Below are 19,814 nucleotides of genomic sequence, written 5' to 3'. Positions count from 1 at the left end.
AGCATTGAAAAACTCATCGTTCTACTTTTTCCAATGAAAATGAATATTTAGTGCATAAAAAACTGTGGCCCTTTTTTCATGTTTGTCAGGAATGATCGAAGGTGCACAACAAAAGGAAACTACCGATTGTTTCGAAGCCTGCCTTGATTGTTGTTTGCAAGCTGGAGTTATCTTGCAGTTCAAAATAACGTTGTCTTATATTTCGTGTGTAGTATAGGTGCCTCCCTCCCAGGGATTTACTATGGGAAAACTCCTGGATCTTTTTCGTTTATTCCATTGAAAAAGTTTGTTTTTGAATAAATTTGTGAAATGATTATCGGCAACCGCCTCCAAGCAAGAAAATAAGTGTGATCAACGAAGTACACCGAAAATCCATATTTCAAAACAACCTGCAATATTTCAGTCCGTGACACCTACCGTACAACACAGTAGGCGGTATGAATAAAAAGCATTGAACTTTACTATATGTAGCATCTACTCAAAAACAAAATCCGCAAAGTTTACTACACTTTTGGTATGAATAAAAAACCTTTCGAACATGTAGTATCTATACTTTCGAACATGAGCAGTGGCTGATGCTGCACGTTGAGAAAATTCTATTCAGAGTGCAGAGTGATCATGCACGTTAAGAAAATTCCATTCAGAGTGACACTTAAAATCAATAAAATCATGCATATATGCAGGATCCACTACAAAGCATTGTAAATATTTCAGTCCGTGACACCTACCGTAAAACACAGTATGGTCAAAAGTATGATGTTAAACTTCTCAAATCTAGAATGTTTCTAGTCAAAAATACTACAACTCTGGTTAAATCTACAGAAGAAATTTTCTTGTGTAGTGATGTTGACTATGTTTTGGTAGAGTTAACAGATTGATGTAGTCGATTAAAAATCGTTGGTACAGTTCTTAATTCTGGATAAACATTTGAAAAGGGCCCAAAAGGTCTTGAGCCTTTTTTAGGAACGTTGCTGTTGAGCCCTTTTTAGCCCGCCCACGCAAACTAACACCACTATCAAAAAGATTGGTGTTAGCTCTTTCTGATAGTGGTATTGGTGAGCGTGATCGAGTTGAATTGGGCTCAACAGCGGCTTGCAAAGCCAATGTTTACCAATGTCGATGTGCCCTTTTGAAATGTTTGTCCAGAATTTTACCATGAATTCAGTTGTTTCTACAATAAAATTCATTTCAGTGTGGGTGCCTGGCTTGGGGCTTGTGACTTGGGTAATTTCAGCGAATCGTGTAATAACAACCGCTGTAACGATTTCTTACATCCGGTTTCTAAGCGCCTTTTTTGGCTTTTTTGTTTTCCCGCGGCTGAACTGTCATTCGTTGTTTGTTGACGGTCGCTCTTTAATTTCGTTATCGTTGGTGTGTTATATTTTTCTGTTAATTTTTACTGGATATCTTTATTTTAAAAGACTTTAGATATCATTAACTTGCAAAAATCTTCAGTGATACAATGGAAATCATCTCGAATAAGTTTATGCAGCAGCGATTCGATCGTAAGTTTTCCCATTTTTATGGGATACAGGCAAAATCAATGTCTTCACTTTCAGGGCAGAAGCACGAAATTGAATCGTTTGTGGTGCGCATCTATCGGCACAATCTCATCAAGGACGGCGGAATCATCAAAAAGAAACTCCGGGAAAAGCTGCTGGAGGAAATCCGTCTCCGGCGTATCACCCGAGTCAAAATAGACGAACTGGGGTGGGTTCTGATGAACCACGGGTTGATAACGAAGACCGCCCTGAAGCAACAGCAGCTGGAACAGAAGGAACAACGGGAAGAGTCCGAGGAGGGGCCGAAACAGTTTAGGTTTAATATGGAACGGTTGCGAGATTTACTGGAGAAGCACGAACAGCGACTTCATGCCGGTGAGTGGAAATGGTGGAAAGTGGGGCGCGAAGGGGATTCCAACATTAGGTTGGACACGGAAGGCTGAACATTATTAAAATGAACTCCACTTCCCTTAAAGGCATAAATGTCACATATGAATAAGGAGGTATTGAGAAAATAACGCTCAAAGAAGATTGTTTTCTCATATAAATGTTCGAGTTTTAGAACATCAAGTTGTGGAGAATCAACTGTATTCAGAATTTCGATCGTTCAGTCTTATGTGTTCAGCCTTTCGTTGGAAACCCGCGGGCAAAGGGTGGGTGATTCGTATTTTTTATTTTTTGAGGATTCCAGAGCTAGCCACTAAAAACCAGGACAAACGTTCGCTTGCTCAGAAAGCGTTGCTTGCCAACGATCTGGCCCTTAAGGAAATCCGGGAAATGATGGAAGCACAGCGTCCATTAGCGGAAATCCTGTACGTAACAACCGTTGAGCGTTTGCTGAAGTATACCTTTGAATCATCGTCCCGGAGTTGCTTCGTTTGCCGGAAAAGTTTCCCCTCGCCCGAAAACTATACGAAACACTTCGAATCTGTACATGGGGACAACTTCAAGATTGTCCCCGCTAACGACTGCCTTCAGACGGGACAAAGGTTGAACGTGGTCCATCATTACGACGCCTTGAGTCCGGTGACGCTGTTCACAATCCGGAACACGCATCACTCGGCCATGCATATCGATTGTGTCTATCTGTACCACTCGACGAAGCAACTGATGCCGGTCAATCGGGACGTGTGGCCAATCACGATCAATCCGGGCGATAGCTACAAGTTCTCCATCACCACGGGAATGTTTCTCGTGCCGGAGCATGACTACACCATTCTGGTGCAATTCAATCGGATACTGGAATACGTGGAGCAGTACCACTTTCGGGTATTGAAGGTACCGGTCGAACTACTTGTGACCCATGAACCCATTGTGTTGGGCAAGTTGAAAGATTACCTTCCACCAATCGAGCTGGTGGCGGTCTTCAAGAACGATTTCGAGATGGTCGACTCGTATTCTAGGAAGGAACGCGAGCTGTGTAACAGTATTCAGTGAGTAGATAAGGGGCCGTCCATATACCACGTGGACAACTTAAAGGGTGGTAAGGGGTATGAGAAAGTTCACACTAGGTCACGGAGAGGGGGGAGGTTTAAATTAAATGTCCACGTGGACATCTTTCATTGAATTGAGGAAACACTAAAATCAATTTTTCAAATATCAAACATGTTGTGACTGGCCGAGTAATACTCACAACAGCTATTTGTTTTAACACTTACTATCTTTTATTCTTAGTTCTTTAGTTGAGGAAATTTAATGAGCACATGCTCACGCACGCAGGGAAGAATATTTATATAATGGCTGACTGTACTGAACTGTCAAAACGTGCGGAGCAAGGTATATGTATGGGCAGGTAGTTACACATATTCAGGTGTATGCAAAGGTATGACAACTCTCCCTCTTTTTGAAATAAGAGTTCGAAGGATAAAGTTACAAATTCAATTTCTGGGGAGGTTTGATCACTCGACTTGAACGCCTGAGGGGCTGAGTTGGCACTTCTTGGACCGACTGCGGGGTCCTTGGGGTCGAAAACGGCTGGTTCGACTCAGGGAAAGTCTCCGTTGATGGCGTAGCAGGTTGGGGGCGCACCACCGGTCTTGCACCAGTAGCCACCTCACCAGTAGGCTCAGCGGCGGTTGCCACCGAAACAGGAACAGGAACTGTTGGCACATCTCGTTCAGTGTCCACCTCCTCTCTAGGGGTGTTCACCAAACCTTCACGTAAGTTCGCACCAACTCCGATAATGTGGTCGATGTGACGCTCCCATATTCTTCCGTCAACCTAAAGCGGTTGGAAAGCACGTACAGGATAATGTGCTTAAGAGTAGCAAGTGCATACCGGACGGTATCTAAAGAGGCCGTGTGCATCATAGCCGGGATGACGCCCATCGGGCTCATCATCAAGGAAGATGTTCAATGCTTCAACCAAAGGGGTACCAGAGGAGTCCGCGACACGTGTAAAGAGGAAACGCTCAGAAGCTGGCAGCAGGAATGGGATAACTCCACTAAGGGTAGATGGACCCATCGGCTAATACCAAATGTGTCAGATTGGTATGGTAGAAGCCATGGGGAAGTGAACTTCCACCTGACGCAGTTTCTGTCAGGACATGGTTGCTTTAGACAGTACCTGCATAGGTTCGGGCACTCAGAATCTCCTGCGTGCCCCAATTGTGCTGGTGTAGATGAAACAGCGGAGCATGTCGTGTTCGCGGATGCCGAGTGCTGGAATGCAGTAACTACGGCTGTCACTCACATTATGTTAGAATTGCAGCGTCTATGGCGCGCCGACCAAGAGTTGGCTGCAGAGGATTAGCCCTGCCGAGGCTGGTCCCTTGTAACATTGTTTAAGTCGGCTAGGAGAAGCAGTTTAGCCTAGGCTACTTCTGCTACACGTGTTGTGCTATATGCACTGGTCCCTTCCCGAAGAAATACCGTAAGGTGGTTCCGGGGAGATGAGGGTCTGAGTCCAACACTCAAGAAAATGGCTCCCTTGAATTAATGTGGATTTGCACATACGTTGCTTAAATTTCCAAAATCATTTGTTTTATATGTGCCATATACACACTATGATAGTAATAAATACCTACTATTTGCAGCACATATACGCCATTTGAAACGTATTCAAAGTATGTGCAATGTATACATTCACATTGTGTAAAAACATGACGTCCGTAAAAAGTTTTCGCGGTGGTGATCTAAATAAAGCCTAGTATCCACATCCTAAGTAGAGCGGTCAAGTACAATTTGTTGCTAATTACCAAAGTAATTTTCACAGCTGATCCAGAATGAGCGAAATGTCACTTTTACTTGCGGAATAATTGAGCGGCACATTTTTCCGTACGGAATAGTGACAGCTCCATTTGATTTGTACAGCAGGCGTTACCAATGTTACGAAATCAGCTTTACTTGTCAACTGGATACAGCTCAAGTAATTTGAACAGCTGAAGTATTTCTTGACCATTACTTGTCCTATCCTTTTGCAAAGTACTTACGAAGTGGATACCAACCATAAGCTGCATTCGTTTAGCGATATTTTGTTTGAATAGGGTCCTAAAATGTTTAATGAAATCTTGTTTTTATTTAATAACACGAAAGAGCATGTAACTGCAACTATTTTAGCAATTTTCCCCGCTCAAATATCGGCTATATCATATTTTAACCTCAATTTTAAAATTTGGTCCATTAATGAACCTTGACACTTTTGATCATGTTTGACGTTCGTATAGTCGACAAAAACACCACAGGGTTTTTAGTTTTAACACTAGCTGTGTTCAACGAGCTGCTCGGACTTGGTTGCAACCACTTGCGAGTCAGCTTTTGGTGTTCATTGAGCCACTCCAACCTACTTCGAGTCGCTCGGGTTTGTGTTCATTGAGCCGAGTCCAACCAACTCCGAGTCGCTCGAAACAGGTTGGAAGCTAGAGTCCGAGCTAGTTCAACCAGCTCGCAGTAGCTCGTGTTTTTGGGGTTTTAAAAACGTAAAAATTGAGAAAGAAAAAGCAAAATTCCGAAGCGATACGGATTGTTAAGTGCGCGATTTTTTTTCACGTGGAATTCCGGTAAATTAGTAAAAAGAGTAAAAAGAGCGTTCATTGAGAAAGCAGCTTGGAGTTGCTCGAAGTAGCTTTGACAGTTATTTGTTGACAAAAATACGAGCTAGTACAACCAACCCCGAGCAAGTTCGATCAAAGTCATTGAACACAGCTACTATGGGGTTGTTCCTATCTGACATTGCGGAAGGGACACGGAAAACAAAATACCCCCAAAATTTGAGTTTAAAGCAAGGGATGACAAAATCTAAAGAAACATAAAAAAATGTTTTTTGGACTTAAACAAACGAGAAACATTACAAAATTGAGTAAACATGTGTTTTTAGCCTAAACTTAAGCGTTTGGCACTAAAATTGGGACAGGGCTTTAGGACCCTATTGGAAGGTAATTATGACTGAAAATCAACTCTATGGTATTGTTATAACTTACTCTACTTTTATGCAGAGAATATTACAGCAATAAACGATAACCAGGACGATAACCGACTGATGAACTACCCACCTCACTGCCCACAGAGATGTGATGAGAATAAAGACCAAAACGAGTTGCCTACACAAGCAATTTTTGCTTCGTCTGCTTCAACCGCTTATTATAATTATTATTTTTTTTATCATACCGCATATTGAGGCTGTTGTAATATGTCTATTAATCTATACAACAAACCTTTCTTCTTTATTTTTGATCATTATTGAATATAACAAGGAAAACTAAAAACGTTCATTAATATGATTTGTCCAATCAATATACTCCATTGAAGCCGCCCATGTAAAGTATGTGTATGGGTTATGGATTGGATATGAAATAATTATACTTTCAATGGAAATAAAGATTGACGACAATTCATTGATTTCGCACATACCCTTCATATGCAAACCACCATTGCAAAAATCCATATGGGTTGGCACATGCATCAAATGAGGACATTATCTTGAGTGAAGGGTCATGTCGATGCACTGTTCACCACTTGAGCAATTCTAAATGAATTGCTCAAGCACAGTGCATAGGCTGGTTTTAGCGGGTCGTCGTTGGTGCGTCAGTCACGCATTCCCTGAGTTATCTTCTCAGGGGATCTGTTTGCAGATTTCCCCCTTGTAAAAAAACAAAAAAAAAAATATTCTTCCGTCATCTAGACGGACGGTGTTGCCCACTTTCTCGATGATCTTCCCGAACTTCCATTTGTCGCGCGAAAGAAAGTCTCGCACTCGAACACGATCTCCGTCCAAAAACGTTCGCACAGCAAAATCTCCAATCGGTTTCGGCTCGTTCTTGGGCAGCATCAAATCAATTCTCGACCGGATTTGACGGCCGAGCATCAGCATGGACGGCGATTGACCCGTGGAAGGGTGCAGCATCTTCCGGTAGGTCAGCAAGATGTTCGATATCTCCAGATTGAACTCCGTTTTTGGGCACTTCATGGACTTCAGCTTTTACTTAAACGTTTGCACGTAGCGTTATGCTTGCCCGTTCGTGGATGGATGATACGGCGCTCCCATCTTATGGACGATGCCGTTTATTCGCAGGAACTGTTGGAAGGTCTCCGACGTGAATTGAACACCATGGTCACTAACCAGCACCGATGGTATTCCGAATGTAGCAAATATCTCCCGGCACATGTTCACGGTGTTCTCCGCTGTGGTCGACTTGCACACCTTTATCTCCGGCCATTTGCTGTAAGCGTCGACCAGAATGAAGAAATACGTGTCATGGAATGGGCCCGCAAAGTCAACGTGGACCCTCTGGAATGGCTGCGTCGGCGTCTCCCAGCAGTGGAATCTAGATTTCGCTGGTTCCGGTCTGACCGATTGGCACTCGGCACAGTTGGAAACCATCTCCTCGATATCTCGATCCAACCCTACCCACCAGCAGTATCCTCTGGCCAAGGACTTCGTACGGGTAGTTCCAAAATGGGTAGAGTGAAGTTCTTGCAATACTTTCCTCCGAAGAGTCGGTGGCACGTATACTCGTATTCCTCGTAGCAAACATCCTTTCTGGAGCGAAAACTCGTTTTGTTCCACCCCGAAGCGATCTCTGGGATCCACTGGCTGACCGTGCTTAATTCCTTGGATGAGATTCCGCACCGACTGATCTTCAGTCGTGGCCTGAGCCAGTTCTGCAGCAGTCAACGGCAACGTCTCGATCTGGTTTAGTTCGACGACGTCGGCCTCTTCAATCATGTTTTCCGGGTCAGCTTGAGACAGAGGAATACGGGACATTGCATCCGCGTTTGCGTGATCTGCAGACTTTCTAAAACGGATCTGGTAGTCGAACGACTGCAGGTATGTTGCATAATGTTGCATTCCAAAGGCTGACATCACCGGCAGTCCCTTGTGCTCTCCGAATATTTTGGATATTGCCTGGTTGTCGGTGATCAGCGTGAACTTCCGGCCGTACAAAAACTGAAAAAACTTCTTTACGCCGAAAATGATCGCGTATGCTTCCTTATCGACCTGCATGTACTTTTGTTGAACTCGGCTAAGCGTTTGAGAAGCAAATTGTATCGGACGCTCCGTTCCGTCCGGCATCAGGTGACTCAGCACCGCACCCACACCGTAGGGTGACGCATCTGTGGCAAGCAGCAACGGTAGCTCCGGCGAGTAGTGGACAAGACATTTCTCCGACTGCCTCTGGCTCTTCACAATCTTTAACGATTGGTCGCACTGCCTAGTCCACTCGAACGGTACATCGTTCTTGAGAAGGTTGTTTAGAGGGTAGAGTACTGTACTGAGGTTCTGGAAAAATCTCGCGTAATAGTTGATCAGTCCAATGAACGACCGGACTTCATCCATGTTCTTGGGCTGAGGCATATTCTGGATGGCTGCAACCTTGTTTGGCATTTTGTGGACACCATGCTTATCGATGCGATAACCACAGTAGTCAATTTGATCCGCAAAAAACTCGCATTTTCCCTTGTTGACCCGGATACCATGGTGGTCTAGCCTTCTTAGAACCTCTGTTAATCGTTGAAGATGCGTGGCATCATCGGGGCCCGTGACCTTGATATCGTCCAGAAATACGCTGACTCCTTCGATCCCTTGCAGGATCACTTCCATCTGGCGTTGCCAGATTGCTGGCGCCGATGCGACGCCGTACATTAGCCGATTTGGACGATACAAGCCACGGTGCGTACTCAACGTTAATATCTCTCTGTCATCCGGAGCTACTTCCAGCTGTAGGTAGGCCTGAACGAGGTCGATTTTGGTAAATTTTCTCCCTCCGGCCAACAACGCAAAAGGTTCATCCACCGTAGGAAGTGGATGCCTGTCCACAATCAGGTTTGGATTGACCGTTTGTTTATAGTCCCCGCAAATCCGCACACGGCCTTGAGACTTTTTCACCGGAACGATGGGTGTAGCCCAGTTGCTCTGGTTCACCTTCGTAAGGACGCCTTCTGCTTCGAGCTTGTCAAGTTTGTTCTCCACAGTTTTCTGCAAGTTGAACGGAATCTTCCTCGCCTTCAGGAACACCGGTACGGCATTCTTCTTCAACGGCAGGCTGGCTTGAACATCGCAAATTTTCCCGATGGAATCATCGAACACTTTCGGGAACCGTCCCAAAACCTCCTTCAAAGCAGCAGTGTGGGAGAGAGCAGTATCAGAAATCGCGTTTACCGCATCCGGATTCTGGAGCACGCTACTCCAATCGACCGGAACCGCATTAAGCCACTCGCGCCCGAGAAGTGGGTGTTTTTCAGAGTCCACGACACCGTTGTAACGTAACACTTCCACTTCCATACTCGACACGCGCGTCGAGAACTCCCAGTACATCGATACTGGTTCCGCAGTAACTCACGAGATTTGTACTACAACTTCGCATTTGTGATTCGGAAAAGTATCTGTCCCGGCACTTCGCGTTAATGATACTGACCGGCGATCCAGTATCCACTTCGAAACGAATGTTTTTACCGTTCACGCGAACGTCCAGCCAAAAACGAGCACTACCGCCCTTCGTGTCCACGGTACACACTTCCCGCACTTGCGTACTACCGCGATCGTCACCGTCACCGGATTGATGCAAATAGTTCGTCTGCACCGCATTCGATTTGTTCCCGGCACGGCTGGTACTGGACTTCCCGGAGGCGGCCTTCTTCATGCAAACTTTCGCAAGATGTCCTTTCAGTTTGCAGAACGAACACACTGTATCTTTGTGCCTGCACGTATTTGCAAAGTGCGACTTTTCCCCGCAGCGAAAACAAGAAGAATCGCTTGCACTTTGCCCCACTTTAGTGAAAGACTTTCCCCCAGTGTTTATTTTATTTTTCTTCTCTGGGTTACCTTTTTGTCCTGTCGATCGATGCACGGCGTTTACCTCTTGTCTGCCCAAGCTCCCTTCGATTTCGGCACCTCCTTTTCGGGATAGCTCCATACTCACGGCTATGTCCCGGGCATCTTGAAGGGTCAGTTGTCTCCTCTCTAACAGCCGGCTTCGGATATCGTTCCGCTTGATACCGAATACCAACTGATTCCGCAGGGCTGTCTCGAGATATGCACCAAAGTTACAGGTGACGGCTATTCGTCGCAACGCCACACAAATACTGATCAACCGTCTCATCAGCAGAAGCAGCATCTTTATCGCCTTGCCGGCGGCACTTAAACCGGAAATTCTCACTGATTTCCAGCGGCTGGGGGTTAAAGCATCCTTCCAAAACACCGACGATTTCATCGTAGTTTTTCTGCCGGAGAGTTTCGGGTGCAATCCGATCGCACGCAATGTCGTACGTCTCGGCTCCCATATGATGCAGCAGCAAGTTTTTCCGCATCGCTGGGTCGGCAACTCCGTAAATCGCAAAAGCATTCTCCAACCGCTCCACCCACCGCATCCACTTCAACTTTTTCTTGTCGAAGGGGTCGATCGTAAAGTTTGGTGGCGGAGCTCCAGCAGCGGCAGGAGGGTCTTCTCCTTCTCCGGCGGCAGCAACGGCAGCAGCAGCAGCATTTCGGTCGGGGTTTTCTGCATTCCGCATCCTCGTCGCCAGAACTATTGTGACTGGCCGAGTAATACACACAACAGCTATTTGTTTTAACACTTACTATATTTATTCTTAGTTCTTTAGTTGAGGAAATTTAATGAGCACATGCTCACGCACGCGGGGAAGAATATTTATATAATGGCTGTCTGTACTGAACTGTCAAAACGTGCGGAGCAAGGTATATGTATGGGAAGGTAGTTACACATATTCAGCAGAGTGGATCTAGATAAGAGTGGCGTCAATGTCAAAATTGGAACAGCGGTGAACTGTCATTTCCATACAAATCCGCGTTCCAATCGAGCAGGAGACCTGTCAAAACTGGAACATGACGTCACTCTTGTTTACAGGCACTCTAATATTCAGGTGTATGCAAAGGTATGACAAAACAGTCACTCAATCCTGCTAACAGTTATGAAATCTTTTAATTTCACCTCGCATACCTATTTTAAACAGTTTAGGGTGCATTGAATCGAAGTCATTAGTTTACTCCAAACATCATTTTATGATAATAAATCTTCGAGCTGTTTAGTGGAATACCTCAACTGTAAGGCCGTCTTCAGTGTCGTGTACTAGACTCGACTTGAAGACGGCCTTACAGTTAAGGTCGAAATATGCGTATCTGTCAAAAGTCAACTCTAGTGGAATTAAATGGTATAGTACTAAATTCGGTTTTTATCTACAGGAAGAACAGGCTACACCGGAAAAAAAATAGCTACCAGGCGATCCAAGGCGACGGAAGGTAACCTCGTTCCTACTCCGATTGTAGAACCCATTGAAAATTTCGTAGTTAATCGTTCTGCGCAGCAGCTCACAGTAGAACAATTGACACATCTCAACAAGGGTTTATGCGGTGACTACGAAGCCTGACGTGGAGAAAATCATCGTAGACATGGAAATAGCGATCACCCAAACCGTACCAATAAATGACAACAGGACAACGCAGCAGGGCAGACAAGGACGAGACGAGGATCGTGAAAGAACTTAAGGATAAACCATTGTTCTACATCAAGGCGGATAAAAGCAACGCGGTCGTCATCATGGATAAGACGGATTACGACGAACAAATGGAAAAAAAAATAAACGAAGGCCCCTACCGACATTTGAGAGTGGATCCACTACCCTAGCTTGATGAGTCCAAGCTCACAGACAAAACCCCGAAGGACTACAAGGCGATCATTGGCGAGGCTCGTTTGAAAGAGTCAAACCCCATTCTTCCACGGATTAAAGGACTTCCGAAGATTCACAAGCCGGGAAAAGAAATGCGAGATGCGAGAAATCATTTCGGCCGTCGGATCCCACATTCATTAACTGGCGAAATGGTTTGTCAAGAAATTCCAGAGTATGCCGAAACCATTCCCCACTAGGTCAGTTAAAAACACCCAGGAGTGCTCCCAGAAACTATTAGAGACATGACACATCGAGGATGACGAGATGATGGTTTCTTTCGACGTAGCGTCTCTTTTTCCCAGCGTTCCAGTAAAGAATTCCCTAAATCTTCTTGAGGACTGGCTATTACCCTGAAGGACGGATGCAGCATGGAAAGGAAAGGTCAGGACATACATGAGGTTGGCAAGATTGTGCATGGACGAAAACTACTTTCAATTTCGAGGAAATTTCCACAAACAGACGTAAGGAGCCCCCATGGGAAACCCTCTCTCCCCGTTTTTGTGCGAACTATTCATGGCGAATTTTGAGGAAAATTTAAAGAAACAAGGAGTATTACCGGATAAATGGTGGAGATACGTCGACGACATTTTCTGCGTTATCAAGCGGAACGATCTAGCAAGATTTTTGCCTACAATCAACAGCATACACAAGAATATCAAATTCACCCACGAGGAGGAGAGGGATGGAAAACTACCGTTTTTGGATCTGCTTGTCACTAGGGAAGAAAGTTCACCCAGCGAGTCATCCCCTACACATCGAATCATTCGTTCCAGCACAAGATTGCAGCATTTCACCACATATGGTCCGCAGGATGCAAACTCTACCCCTCAGCGATGACGGGAAGACCAAGGAACTGGAATACATCTACGAGACGGCAAGAATAAACGGATACAAGCATAGGACGATAAAATCCATCATCGACCAAAAAGAAAGACAGCAAATTCGGAGTGCTTTGACGACACTAACCCCTATCACTGAACCCATGAAGAGAGTCTCCATCCCATACGACATGCTATAAAACGTTTGAATTTTACTGTGGGCCCTGTTATCAAGCGGCCCGTGAGAGAGAGTGAGACAGCACCAACACACGGCGCAGAGTAAAAGTCAAAAGAATTTATGGCACGTACAGAGGGTCATACACATCAGCAAACAGCTCCGCCCAAATCTAAGGAATTTCGGAATCGATTTGGAGTTTTCCAGCAGAGACAACCAACTTAAAACTCTACCAAGGATTCGGTAAACGCACTAAACAAGGCTGGTGTTTACAAAATCAGTTGTTCTCACTGCAGCAAGGTCTACGTTGGTCAAACAAACCGGTCTCTCGAGGTTAGATTCAAGGAACACTTAGCGGAAATAGGAAAAGCTCAGAAGAGGATAGACAAGGGGATGACATACGATTTCAAATCTAAGGTGGCAGAACATGTCTTTTCAGAGGGTCATACAATTACGACGGCCGATATCAAAATTTTGCGGAATGTTTCTTCTCCTTGGAAATTGGATGTGACGGAGAGTCTGGAAATTTGCAAACAGGTACCTACGACGCTACTCAACAGAGACCAAGGCAACGGCAATACATGGCTATTCAACTTGATACCAACTCGTCGTTCCCGTGATGTACCTTTCAGTTCTTAAATTTAAAGTTTCAACAAAAGAGGGATGGAATAATAGAAGTAATAAACAATAGAAGAAGAATGTCGCTGGTGTCGCAGTAGGAACATCTTTTGCTGGCGGAGATAGGCGGGGCTATAAATGTCAACGCGAAAATGTATGCAGTTTGACACTTATGTACCCAACATGTTTCTGAGCGAGAACAAAGGGAACACCAGCGACATTATTCTTCTATGGTTTATTATTTCTATTGATGGAATGTACCTAACAGCTCTTAAATTTTAAGTTTATAAAAAATGGGTAGCTCGATCCTCCCCGAAACTACATCAAGCAACTTCATCGAGGGAGGGCTGTGCTCATGCACTTCGCCTCTAGCTGTTCTGCTAGTTCGCTGTTAGAGCTTAATGTCGTCAACAACGCTGCTCACTACGACATTTCTACGGTGTCTCTGCGACTACTCGTTTGGCCCAATTAGCGGTTGAACATCTCGCTGGGGCTTTGGACAGCTTTCTGTGCGACGACGCATACTTCCTTTGGGCTGGCCTCGCGTCAGAGCCCTGTTAAACTTCTACTGGACGCTCATGTGCAGTTCGTTGCTCTACGACGACTCGTTCTCCGCTGCTGCTGTTCGAGCTCTCCTGGTTGACCAGTTGGATGCCGAGGTCGGTCCAGCGATTCCGGTTGGAGGATGACTTCCGGTTCACTTGCGCCCAGACGACCCAAAACTGGTTTGTGACGATCGATGCTACTCGGCCTAGTCCCCGACGGTGGAGCTAGCCTACTCCGGCTACGCGCTTCTTCATGATTCGATACTAGCCGGTGGAGTGCCGAAGTCGGTCCAGCGATTCCGGTTGCAGGGTGGCTTCCGGTTCACTGGCGCTCCAACGACTCAAGCCGGTGATACGCTACGTACTACTTAGAGTAGTCCGTATAGCCATGAGCCGGAACGTATCTGCCAGCTTATCTCGGTTACGTTTGGTTTCCAACGCTGCAGCCCAAGCCGGGACTCTATACCTCAGTATAGATGATGATACGGTCGCTAGAAGACGCCTCGTACTGCTTCTTGGTCCTCCAATGTTGGGCATGATCCTGGCTACGGTGTTAGCAGCTTTCGCTGCCTTTTCACAGGCATAGTCTACGTGGCTGCCGAAGTTTAGCCTGTCGTCGACCATTATTCCGAGATGCTTTAGAGAGCGCTTCGATGGGATTGCGTGCCCTCCGACGTTGATCTCCAACTGCTGAACCGTCTTGCAGTTGCTGACCAGCACCACCTCCGTTTTATGATGAGCCAACTGCTTCTGCAGCTTCCATCTGTCTGGGAAGCAGCCTTCCGCTAGACACTTCTGCAACGCTGTCCTGAATATGTCTGGGAACGCCAAGATTGCTGCCCTTTAGCGCAACATTAGGGATACCATCTGGTCCGGGAGCTTTGTTCAGCTGCAATCCTTTCGCAACCGTTATCAGCTCGGCGTTAGACACTTGTATACCGGCATTTTCTTCATCTACGTCAGCGTACGGTGTGGGCGGCCACGCGGTTGGAGCATGTGTAGGAAAGAGACCGTGCACTATCGCCTTCAGTTTGTCGGGACACATTTCAGCGTTGCCCCAGGGATTTGCGTCAGCTTCCCGGCACAACTCCTTGTAGCAGTTCGTTTTACTCGTCGCTAGCCAGCCAAGTATCGTTGACTTTGAAGCCGACCTCCGATAACTTGTGACTAGTTGACATCAGCTCGTTTACGTATTGCTCCACAGATGAACATTCCGCAGCTTCCGCAGCACTCCAATTCTTCACGTCATACCATCGTCTTGAAAAACGGTCTTCAGGTTGTTCCAGACTTCCTTTGTCGTTTTCGCTGTCTGCACCACATTGTAATTCACGGATTCGATACTCAGGCAAATGGTAGCCAACGCCCTAAGGGAAGACCTATCAGCCGGATCTTGATGATCTTGTTCCACGGTGTCCCAAGAACCTTCCCTGATGAGCATCATCTTAGTAGCGAATGCCCACGACGAATAGTTTTCTCGGCTCTTGAGACGTTCCACCATCGGTAAGGAAATGCTTCCACTCGTGCCCAGGCCTCTTGAACCGCCTCCGCCAGAATTGCTTCCTCCGGGTCGGTTCATCGAACTGCTACCGTCTCCACCTTGATTCGATGGATTCATTTTCTAGCTTCCGAAATTCTTCTTTTGGATAAAATTCCACTTGTTGAATCAGTTGCTTTGAAGCTTGACGTAGGCCCATAACCTAATGAAATATGCGTATAGCTGGTGATAGAACAGAGTGAGTCTTCATTAAGTAACAAATTTATGAATTACTACGATATTCAATAATTTGTCCCAACTTCTTGATAATATTGGGCTATTAACAACTGGCCTTACAATAGCCCAATAAGTCAAAAAATGCGAATCAGCGGACTTGTAACTACTTGGGATGTTCTCATTCCCGGGAGTAGTAGGTAGTATACATCAACCAAATCAATAAATCAATACGATTGCGTCAATCATTCCGTTGACTGCACAAATCAATTTATGATCGAATCAAGCATACCAAATGTTTAACCTGCAATGTACACAGTTATCATTTTTCTACTCAGTATTTTTTCATTGAGTTCTCAACAGCAAACGTAACTAGGTTAGCTTGGTTATCAATGTTTTCTGTTCAATTCATAACCGGCTCAACAAGTTAAATCGGCTGTTGAGAACTCAGTAAAAATCGAGATGAAAACACACAATCACACAAACTACGTTCATGGTTTGTGATTTTCAATCTGCTATGCTCAACAACGGATTTTGCGTTTGAACTCGATTTTCAAATATTCCATAGGCATCAAACTGTTGACAACTTTACCTCTTTTAGTTGTCGTTTATGCTCAACGATCGTTCCGCAAAATGTTCCAGCTCATTTTGAATGTTAATTAACATTTGAACAAATTTGCCGGAATACTTTTTCAAATGTCCACGTGGAGATTTGTGGAGGAGGGTAAGAGTTGACGAAATGTCCACGCTTGTACACAGGGAGGGAGTCCAAAATCGTGTTTTTTGTTGTGTTCATGTGGTATATGGACGACCCCTAATTCCAATTAATTGAAAATCGAGAATAATTGCCCCTTGTTTCGACATTTCAGGACATTCATGCAGAAGGATGAAGGCAGTCGACTTAATGCCAGTAACTATGTGAAGATGCTGCAGTTGATGAACAACATTGAGGACTACAACGTTCAGCACGAGCTGTCCCGCTATAACATGGACGATGTCCACCTCAAACCGTGTGGCCCCAAAAGATTCTACAGCCTGAGGGTATGATGCGTTTCGAAGGGGGGAACGAGGCGTTTGGTGTAATTTCGAAGGGTCATTTTGCAAAATGATCATATGGGGCATAACTTCGAACTGCCTAAAAGCAGATATTCGCCAAAACCAAAATCCGTTCAAAAGTACTCAGCCGTAAATGATTCATGTACATATTTTCAGCTCAACCAATTCAGTACGGCACCCAAGTCGTTAGTGGAAGGCGACTACATAGAACTGACCTACACGCGTCCGAACAAGTCGATCAAAACCGTCATTGGGGTCATTTCGCAGCTTTGCGCCAACAAGGTTCTGTTCGAAACGGAAGAACCCCTTCGATACGACATCAAGTGGCGAATGAAATTCAACCCCAACCGGACGCCCATTCGGATGGAATATCAAGCTTTGGAGGTCCTCCAGAGACATGACTTGAGCTCGTTCTTTTTCCCCACGAAGGTGGCAGAGAAGTTCCAACAGTTCGAAAGGTACGTACTTGCAATCAGGTAAAAATTGTTGTAGAATTTGAAAGAACTATTCATTTCACTGTTAAGAGGCCGATTCGAGTGGTTCAACGCCAATTTGGCCGGTAACGACGAGCAGCAAACGGCTGTAGTGAACATTGTCAACGAGACGGCTCGCCCTGCACCGTTTATTCTGTTTGGACCACCGGGAACGGGTAAAACCTCAACCTTGGTAGAAGCAATCGCCCAAATTTGGAAGCTCAAACCGGACGCCCGAGTTCTCGTGACGGCATCTTCGAACTTTGCTTGCAACGAACTTACCGAACGGCTACTCAACGTCGTTCCCAAGGAGGACATCCTGCGCTTCTTCTCCAAACAGGTCGAACGGATGATGTCCGAAATGTCGTTTCGCTTGATCGAGTGTTCGAATTTGAACACCGGAACCTATCGATTGCCTTCCCCGGAGGAATTGTACGGAAGTCGTATCGTCATCAGCACTCTAACATCGGCCGGTAAACTCGTCCAGGCCCGAGTCAAACCCAACCACTTCACGTTCGTCTTCATAGATGAGTGTGGCAGTGCTACGGAAGCGTCCGCCCTGGTGCCAATCGCTGGGATCATCACTACACAAAGATCGATCAACGGTACCATTGTCCTATCTGGCGATCCGAAGCAACTTGGTCCGGTAATCCGCTCAGAATACGCCGCTACCATGGGTTTACGCATTTCGATGCTTGAACGCCTTATGAATCTTCCACTGTATCAGAAAGATCCGAAGACCGAAACCTACAACACCCGGGTCATTATCAAACTCCTTCAGAACTATCGTTCCCACGAAACCATCCTGAATTTCTCCAACAAACGATTCTATCAGAATGAACTACAACCCTGTGCCTCTTCGGATAACGTCGATTGGGCTCTCAGTTGGTCCGAACTACCCTCAAGTCAGTTCCCGATCATCTTCGAATCGACCATGGGTAAGCTGACTCGCGAGCAAGACTCCACCAGCTACTACAATCAAAAGGAAATCGAACTGGTCGAGTTCTACATTCGTAAGATTCTCTCCGACGGAATAAACGAGCGATCCATTGAGCAGAATGCCATTGGGGTCATCAGCCCTTACAAGAAGCAATGCATCAAGGTGAAGCAAATGTGCCAACGACATGGATGGAACGAGATCGACGTCGGTTCCGTAGAGGCGTTCCAGGGCCGTGAGAAGCCGATCATGATTCTGACCACGGTCCGTTCCGGGGCCACTGGCGTCGGCTTCCTGAGCAACGTCAAGCGGCTGAACGTGGCCTTGACGCGAGCCAAGGCGCTACTGATCGTGATCGGTAATCCGGAAACACTGCAGCAGGATCCGAACTGGTTCGAGTTCATTCGGTACTGCTACGACAACGGTGCCATCCGGGGTGTGAAGTTCGAGCTGGACGAGAAGCGCCACATGGTGAAGGAACTCCCCGCCAAGGATGCTTACATGACGCTGATTCAGGACCAGCTCGACAAGATCATCCAGCATATGGGAGTAGTCAAATTGTAAGCAGATTTGCATTTGTGATATTGTTTTACTCTGAAGTCTTTATAAGTGCCGAGGTATCGTTTTATTTTGTAATAATTTTATAACTGTTGTTTTTGTCCCCAAATGTATGTGATATTGATGAATAAAATTGTAATTTAACATCGTATATTCCATTTATTTAATTAATAAACAAAAAACACTGTATCAAAAATTTCACGTCACAATATTCGATTCGTGACCGCATCCTTGGTTCTGCCCCATGCTCGCTAAATGTGCACTTGATCCGCCCATCTTGCTCGTTGTGATCAGCGCCTTCTTGTACCAACCGAATCTGGAGCGGACAACATCTTTCAATATGCCCTGCCCCTCGTATCCTTACAGCTTCGACCACCTTATTGATGTTGGGTTCGCCTTAGAGTTGGGCAAACTTGTGGATCGTCCTAAGTACACGACGTTTGAGAACCCCAAAGAAGTCCTTCTCGAGCATCGTCCACGTTTCATGGCCGTAAAAGACTACGGGTCTTATAAGCGTCTTGCACATGGTATATTTGATGCGGGGGTGAATCTTTTTTGACCGCAGCTTCTTGTGGAGGCCATAATAGACCCGACTTCCACTGATGATGTGCCTCCGTATTTCACGGCTAACGTTATTGTCAGCCGTCAGCAAAGATTCAAGGTAGACGAACTCGTCGATCACCTCGAACGTATCGCCGTCTATCGTAACACTGCTACCTATGCGAGCCCTTTCGCGCTCGGCCCCACCAGCTAGCATGTGCTTTGTCTTGGATGCATTCACCACCAGCCCAACTTGTTGGCGATGAGATCTAGTTGGGGACTATTAATCATAGTAAACATAGATTAGTTGATTGTTAAATAAATTCATCCCAAGTTTGTCCCTTGTCAAGATAAGAAGCTTATTTCAACCAAGAGCAGAATACCCGGTCTACGGCCATTTACCTTCCATGAGGTTTTGGGCCCTGCAAAAGTACAAGATGGAAAGGGCGCAAGATGACGGTACGAAAAGAAAACTTGGCATGTACAGTGGTGTTCAATTGGAGTGTTGCAAATTTAATACAGTGCCAGATTTTGGCAACTTTGCCGTTCGATCTTCATTTGGAGAAGCCCAGCAAGCGGGTCCAGTTTTCGCATAGCAGAAGTGTTGTTTTTTTCCGGCTTTCGGTTCGTCGAAATGGAAGTTTGTTTTTTTTCGGTTTTCAGGCAGTGCACTTCGAGAAGCCCAACAAGTGGATTTGATTTGCGTATCGCTTTATCGGAGGAGTGGAAGTTTGTTATTTGTTTTTTTTTTTCTCGGTTGTTG

The 19,814-nt window shown here is 45.6% G+C and overlaps 1 protein-coding gene across 2 annotated transcripts; it reads left to right on the top strand.

Annotated features, from left to right (window-relative positions):
- The first annotated feature begins 1,273 nt into the window (after positions 1 to 1,273).
- Positions 1,274 to 18,662, top strand: LOC5571920 (putative helicase mov-10-B.1). Of its 2 annotated transcripts, XM_021852926.1 has the most exons (6): positions 1,274 to 1,505; positions 1,560 to 1,877; positions 2,194 to 2,935; positions 16,357 to 16,528; positions 16,700 to 17,001; positions 17,068 to 18,662. In XM_021852926.1, the coding sequence occupies exons 1-6, from the start codon at positions 1,463 to 1,465 to the stop codon at positions 18,515 to 18,517; spliced, it is 3,027 nt and encodes a 1,008-aa protein (XP_021708618.1). In that variant the 5' UTR covers positions 1,274 to 1,462; the 3' UTR covers positions 18,518 to 18,662. The 2 variants fall into 2 exon arrangements, with proteins under 2 accessions (XP_021708618.1, XP_001660017.2); XM_001659967.2 differs by lacking the exon at positions 1,274 to 1,505 and having other exon boundaries at positions 1,779 to 1,877; positions 2,186 to 2,935.
- The last annotated feature ends 1,152 nt before the right edge of the window (positions 18,663 to 19,814 follow it).

Source organism: Aedes aegypti, chromosome 3 (genome assembly GCF_002204515.2).
Source record: "Aedes aegypti strain LVP_AGWG chromosome 3, AaegL5.0 Primary Assembly, whole genome shotgun sequence".
Classification (NCBI taxonomy): Eukaryota; Metazoa; Arthropoda; class Insecta; order Diptera; family Culicidae; genus Aedes; species Aedes aegypti.
Note: the sequence above shows the minus strand (reverse complement) of the source record. Positions and strands in the feature narration are given on the sequence as shown.